This window comes from Pollachius pollachius (genome assembly GCF_949987615.1).
Source record: "Pollachius pollachius genome assembly, chromosome: 2".
NCBI classification, from domain to species: domain Eukaryota; kingdom Metazoa; phylum Chordata; class Actinopteri; order Gadiformes; family Gadidae; genus Pollachius; species Pollachius pollachius.
Window position 1 is genome coordinate 42,819,714 of NC_136935.1, and position 7,105 is coordinate 42,826,818.

The following is a 7,105-nucleotide window of genomic DNA, read 5'->3' on the forward strand; positions in this document are numbered from 1 at the left end:
AATATTTCTACTATGGAACTCAAATCAAAGTGCATTGTGTAATTTCGAAAAATATATGTTTGGTGCTTTTAAGTGTCAGTAGTATGAAGGCTAGTAGGCCTATGAAATATAAGAAGCAAACTGATTATTAAATTTCCTTATAGAAAACTGTTAGGAAACATGGAATAGGTATATGGCTTAATCAGACATGTGTTTTCCCATGAAATGACTCAATTATGATTTCCATGGTTCATATGTCAATTACGGCGTGCTATTGAAGAGACGCTACATACAAATTAATATTAATGATGCGGAAAATCATAAAAGTGAAGTGCAGTCTCGGTGCCGTTTAGATGAATCGTCATCGGAAGTGCCCCATTACGTGACACTTTACAGCCATGCAGTCTCTTAAAATGACTCCATCCCCATCTAGAGGAAATATCACGAACGCTGCTTGACGACAGAAATACACTATTTCATCTTAAATTTTTCAACGGGTCATCGTTCATCTCCTAAACCAACCGGATCTATACGAACAGACATTTAATGTCCCCGGTCTCAATATAAAACAGTGGGGTCCCCCCTCGATTTTCTCCTTCGACATTTTTTTTTATTTTTTACACAACGCCCACACTTCCGGACCGAGTCCACTGTGAGCAGCTGGATCGCAACGCATCCGACGCCTAGCGTTCGTAGAGACGAGGATGAAGCGATGTCCCTGATGCAACAACGATGTCTGTCAGCCGTTAATCGCTAGATTGTTCATTTCACACGGCCATTCATCGAAACATCTCGCGTTTTTTCCCCTTCCCCACCATAGGTGCTGATTTGTTTTCTTCCTCACAAGGAATTCGGGCTTCAGCCTTCTTCTGTTTGTCTTCGTCAACTGTTGCATATTTCCACTTTAAATGAATCTCGTAAGGTGGGTGAAATGTTTGATGTTTATTTACCACATTGTATGTAAATTAGGTCGGTTTCGGCTCCTGCTTCTAACCGTTATCGTCTAGTGAGGATGATGGTGAAAGCCGCGTTTTGCACGCTTCAGTTATCTCTAGCGTGCAGACCTTCATAACTCATGCATGTACAAACAGTGGGCTCAGTGTAACACGGTTTGTCGGAATTTCTTGGCACATTTTGAAGAGCATGCCACTTATGTCCTCTTTCTCCGCCTTGTCACCGTTTATTTGGGATGATGACGTCCCTAAGACGAGGTAGGGCTAAATAGCCTATCCTTTAGCACGGCAGGGTGGAGTTCACTTTTACAATTGATGAGCTGATCAACATGTTCTTAATAAGTTTAAAATGTTCGGAGTGGATTTTATAGTAAGGATGTATTGTTAAATGTCACAGACACTCACACGGCACACACGCAAGCACATTCCATTCCCAAGGGACATACCATTGCTCTCATCCATTTGGTAATTTAGAATATATTATTATATATTATATTATATAGAAATAATGTGCTGCAATCAAAGCGTAATGTGTGTGTGTGTGTGTGTGTGTATGTGTGTGTGTGTGGGGGGGGGGGGGGGGGGGGAGGGGGGGGGGGTTGTGTGTGGGTGTGTGTCTTTGTGTCTGTGTGTGTGTGTGGCCTCTGGCCTGGTAATTATCGGGCAGCTTGATAAAGTCATTACTGACCAAGCCTGCTGGACTTGGCACTTGTGTGTGTGTACTTGCATGCACGTAAACATTCACACACACACACACACACACACACACACACACACACACACACACACACACACACACACACACACATGCATGCATTGAGCAGGAGGTCAGTCAGTGGCAGGCCAGAGGTGGATGCTCAGTGAAGACTCCTCCTATCGGGGACAGGGCCATGTGTTTCTGGGCTGGATCAGATCGTATTAATAGCCCTGGATGGGCTAAATACAGGACAGGCTACACCAGAGGATGGAGTCAAACAATGGTGCCAATCTCTGCATGGGCTACTGCTCCTGCATGCTAGATGGTCCGTCATCTGCGCTGGGGCGTCTGTCGTCTTGTAAACACTTTCTGCCAATAACTGTTTCTTGTTTTTACAGACTTAAACCAGAAATACGATAAGAGAGTCTCAAAACAAACACATTTTTTTTCTATATTGAGGATATATGCTGTTCCTAAGGATGACAGAGGTTGGCTTCCAAGGAACCTCATTCTGAGTCTATAAACACACATGGACGTGCACCAATACGTATGGTGTTGTTACTACTAATAATGTGGTTGGTAACGTGGTGCACATGAGAGAGGTGACACGATGTGCCCTGCTTCTGGGAGTGTCCCAGTGTGTAGAGGGCCGTCACGACTCCCGTCACCCCGCTCTCCCTCTCGGCCCCCGTAGACAGGAATGAGAGTGGGGCTAGCCCGCCCTTCTCCCGAGTGCCATCACACACCATTGCACAGCCCCCTGTTATGATGTAATAAGGTTTTAGTGGAAGCACTCACATTGGTTTGCCTGCGGTCATGTACATGTGTTTTATTGGCCAGCATCGCTTTGAGCCCCTTGAAAAAAAGTATGAGGCATGCAAGTGTATAGCAGTAGTGGCAGTGTGTGTGTGTGTGTGTGTGTGTGTGTGTGTGTGTCTGTGTGTGTGTGTTTGGCTACCACATTGTTCATACCACGTTCATATTGGAAGCTTTCACATTTTTTTCAAGGCACATCGTGTTAATAAGCATGTTCCTTTCGGTGGAGATAAATGTGGTTATGTCTACTAACGCATCTGTCCTACACGGATCGTTTTTCTTGATAGGAATCCCCTACAGGCATCCTCCCTATAATTGTCTTTGTGTGTGTCTGTGTGTGTGTGTGTGTTTGTCTATGATGTACGGAATCTAGGTCTCTTATGAAACCTGGCTGTAAAAGATGCAACGGAAAAAAGCAAGGAGGGGGATGGTGTGTGAGGGGGTTTTGTGCGTTGTACCATGTGTTTGTGCGCGCGTGTGTGCGTGTGTGTGTGTGCATGCTTCCTTGACTTTGTGTTTGTGTTTGCACACATGGGCATGTTTCCCTTTCTGCTTACGATTTCCCCCTCCACACATGAATCACAGAGACGGATCGAGAAGTAGGATGGAACCACAAAGCAGAACATGTAAAATCAATTTCTACCAAAGACAATGACCACAGGAACATCCGGGATCTGCTCTCCCCGCCCATGCACATATCTCTTCCTGTGTGATTATTTATGAGTCTGTTCCCGAGTGGGCCGATCTGTGCTAAGACGCATAGGTTAATCTACATGTATTGAATTTCGAACGAAAGAATGAAAGATAGACCTGCGGGTTCCATCAGTCTGTGGTTATCAGTTGTTGCCAGGCAACAGCAGCCGTTGCCTGGCAACAGCAGTAACGGCAACAAGTTAAAGCGTGTGTGTGTGCCTGGGCCAAAGCGTTGTCGTTAAGAGAAGAGGGCGTGGGGAGTGGGTGGCGGATGGGGGCGCCCTCATAAAAGGTGTTTGTAGGAAAACAGAGACAAATATGTATTCACATAAATGACTGTGTCTTTGTGAATATATTACAGGAGGTTCCTTTCACGTATCAAACGGCAACGCATGCTGGGTTAGGGAGGAGGGCTCGGGACCACATGAAATCATAAGACCATGTCACGCTCACAATGTACATTTTGTTCAATATTTCTTAGGTTTATGAACAACCCGGTTCCATCCAACAAACGATACCAGCCCACGGAATACGAGCATGCAGCTAACTGTGCAACACACGCGGTAATCACTTATCTGACACACACTCGCACGCACGCACGCACACACACACACACACACACACACACACACACACACACACACACACACACACACATACACTCGCACGCACACACACACACACACACACACACATACACATACGCGCACACACACACACATACACATACACACACTTGCACAAACACACACAATTTGAATTAATCTGTAGGTCAAAAGATTATAATTCCTAAGTAGATCAACCGCTAGAAATGAGAAACATTTATTTAGTAACGCAATCCTATTTTATAACAAGTGTAAAGAGATATATTTACATTGAGGTATTGTTTACAAATGCACAAACACATTTGTGTATTCACATTCATTTCATACATATTTTAGCATTCTTTTCATGCATATTTAAATATTTTTCCAGACCAACTGATCAAACATTTCTCCTCATGGAAATAAAAAAAAAACGGACTTGCGGTTATTTCCATTTTACATTTCACAATTCCAAACTGTTATCTGTAATGAATGAACCTTGTTCTTCATGGCCTTCTCCTGTAGCTCTGGATAATCCCCAGTCTGCTGGGCAGCTCCATGCTGCACTTCCGCTCCGATGACCAATGGGAGCGTGTGTCGGCCTGGCTCTATGGGGCGGGGCTTAGCTCACTCTTCATCATCTCCACCCTCTTCCACACTGTGGCCTGGAAGAAGAGCCACCTGCGGTACATAGTGCACACACACGCACGCACGCGCACACACACACACACACGTCACACACACTTTACTTTTTCCTAATCATAACGTACCTACCACAATGAGGTTACATGCTCAATGAATGTCGGCCCAATGTGATGGATTGATCACATGTTCATTCCAGCCATCCATCATCGGCTGGTGAATAATGGTCCCCTCGCACATCCCTGGAGGAGAAGATGGGGAGAGTTGAACAGACAGTTAGAGGGTTGAATGTGAACATGCCTGATCTAAACAAAGGGTTAAGGGTGTTGATCACATCCCTGAAGAAGAAACAGAGGATTATAGGGTCTAATGGTCACATCCCTGTGGTAGATACAGAGGGTTATAGGGTCTAATGGTCACATCCCTGTGGTAGATACAGAGGGTTATAGGGTCTAATGGTCACATCCCTGTGGTAGATACACAGGGTTATAGGGTCTAATGGTCACATCCCTGTGGTAGATACAGAGGGTTATAGGGTCTAATGGTCACATCCCTGTGGTAGATACAGAGGGTTATAGGGTCTAATGGTCACATCCCTGTGGTAGATACACAGGGTTATAGGGTCTAATGGTCACATCCCTGTGGTAGATACAGAGGGTTATAGGGTCTAATGGTCACATCCCTGTGGTAGATACAGAGGGTTATAGGGTCTAATGGTCACATCCCTGTGGTAGATATAGAGGGTTATAGTGTCTAATGGTCACATCCCTCTGGTAGATAGAGAGGGTTATAGGGTCTAATGGTCACATCCCTGTAGATGATACAGAGGGTTATAGGGTCTAATGGTCACATCCCTGACGTAGATACACAGGGTTAAAGAGGCTAATGTGTGCGGGTCATGTCCTTCTCAGGTCCGTGGAGCACTGCTTCCATATGTGTGACAGGATGGTGATCTACTTCTTCATCGCTGCCTCCTATGCTCCCTGGTGAGCTAAGCAGCACTTAGTGTGTGTGTGTGCGTACGTGGGGGCGTTTGTGAGTGTTTATATGTGTGTGTGTGTGTGTGCGTCCATGAGTACGTTTCTGTGTGTGTGTGAGGGGGCGGTGTGTGTGCGTATGTGGGTGTGGTTGCATTTATATGTGTGTGGGTGCATTTATATGTGTGCGTTTGTGCATGCGTGTGCGTGTTTTTGCGCAATCATGTGGCTGTGTGATGGCGTTTGTGTTTGGCGTGTGCGTGGGTGTTCTTGCACGGAAACGTTGCGGGGGGAGCTTGTGTGTGTGTTAATGCGTGTGTGTCTACAGGCTGAACCTCCGGGAGCTGGGTCCGTGGGCGTCCCACATGCGCTGGTTGGTCTGGGTCATGGCGTCCATCGGGACCACCTACGTCTTCTTCTTCCATGAGAGGTCAGTCTGTCAGTCCATCAGTCGGTCTGCTTGTCTGTCCGGCTGAGGGAATCATTTAGTTATCTTTCAAGTGGCAAATTGTGATTTGAATAGTTATTGAATACATGAATATTTGTAAATGATAATGTAAAACCAAATTCTTTCACATTTGCGTCCCGAATATATTACCAGATGGTAATTTATTCCATCTGGTATATTTGGTCTGCATTGATTTTATGAGTCATGCCATATTATCTCGCTCTGTTCAAAGCCAAGTTTATATAATCCATGTTTACCGAAACGCAGTGGTTTTGTTCACGCTGTATTCCTCTCAAGCAACATTATTCCCCCACATTTTCAAAGTGAACAGCAGAACACATAACATAATGTCTCACCAACCGGAACCTACCGACCTACCGTCGTTGTTGGCTGTATTCCTAACGTAAAGCTCTTCTCCTCAGATATAAGATCATGGAGTTGATCTGTTATTCAGTGATGGGCGTCTTCCCTGCGTTGGTGATTCTCTCAATGGTGAGAGGCCCTCCTCCTTTGCTCTGTGTACTTCGTAGTGCTTACATGACCCCAGAGTTGGTACAGTCTGTGTAAAACCCTCCCTTGCCAACCCTCCCAGCCCGAGCAGGCCGGCCTGTATGAGCTGCTGATCGGCGGGGCCTTCTACTGCCTGGGAATGGTCTTCTTCAAGAGCGACGGCGTCGTCCCGTTTGCCCATGCCATTTGGCACCTGTTCGTCGCCATGGGAGCAGCCATCCACTACTACGCCATCTGGAAATACCTCTACGCCCAGCAGGCCAATCAGGTGCAGACGTCCAGGTGACATCAGCTCTGACCTCATCGGAGTCTGGAAACGGCTCCTGTTATTGAGGGAAATCACAGGACACTACGAGGAGAACATTTCTGAGGTTCTTGCTGAAGGCGCTTTGGTCCAGACGTTTCAGTTCGTAAAAGGTTCATTTGAATGAGTTAATAGCGCACAAGAGTAGCGCTGCCTGACTCACTGTCATTATTGCGTTACTTTGCATTGAGGTGTTCTCCTCGTCGGTGTAAATATTGGTTTGGTTCTATTTAGAAATACATATTTATGGTATCAAACATGACCAGAGCCCTAGAATGCGTGCTATTCGTTTGGTATGTTATGATTTAGTATGGGCAGTTTTGTCAGTGAGTAACTGTTATGATTTCCCTAATCAAGCACTACACTAGAATGTATTTTTTTTTTTTTATAACCGGCATATAGATATTCACAACTTTATTTTAGTTTTAGTAAAAGAGTATCGGGATCAAGTCACAACACATGTTACTATATAGCATTGCTATAGATTTTCTTAATTCGTTTT

At 45.3% G+C, this 7,105-nt stretch overlaps 2 protein-coding genes across 2 annotated transcripts in view; both read left to right on the top strand.

Annotated features, from left to right (window-relative positions):
• Positions 1-29, top strand: part of arpc1b (actin related protein 2/3 complex, subunit 1B) — a 4,619-nt gene extending 4,590 nt beyond the window's left edge. Inside the window, exon 10 of the mRNA XM_079730585.1 lies at positions 1-29. This exon is cut by the window's left edge and continues 406 nt beyond it. The gene's annotated coding sequence lies outside the window, so the exon portion shown is untranslated.
• Positions 30-778: 749 nt separating this feature from the next.
• On the top strand, positions 779-6,593 carry LOC307071945 (monocyte to macrophage differentiation factor 2-like). Its single transcript, XM_079731084.1, has 7 exons — positions 779-901; positions 3,620-3,701; positions 4,248-4,408; positions 5,276-5,350; positions 5,670-5,771; positions 6,212-6,281; positions 6,382-6,593. Exons 1-7 carry the CDS (start codon positions 888-890, stop codon positions 6,583-6,585), a joined length of 708 nt encoding a protein of 235 aa, XP_079587210.1. The 5' UTR covers positions 779-887; the 3' UTR covers positions 6,586-6,593.
• Positions 6,594-7,105: the final 512 nt, after the last annotated feature.

What these genes read in the sequence shown, in the direction of transcription:
- LOC307071945 (XM_079731084.1), top strand. An exon ending in TGGAAGAAGAGCCACCTGCG is followed by an intron (nt 4,409 to 5,275) that starts GTACATAGTGCA and finishes TGTCCTTCTCAG; the next exon opens with GTCCGTGGAGCACTGCTTCC. An exon ending in CGTTGGTGATTCTCTCAATG is followed by an intron (nt 6,282 to 6,381) that starts GTGAGAGGCCCT and finishes CAACCCTCCCAG; the next exon opens with CCCGAGCAGGCCGGCCTGTA.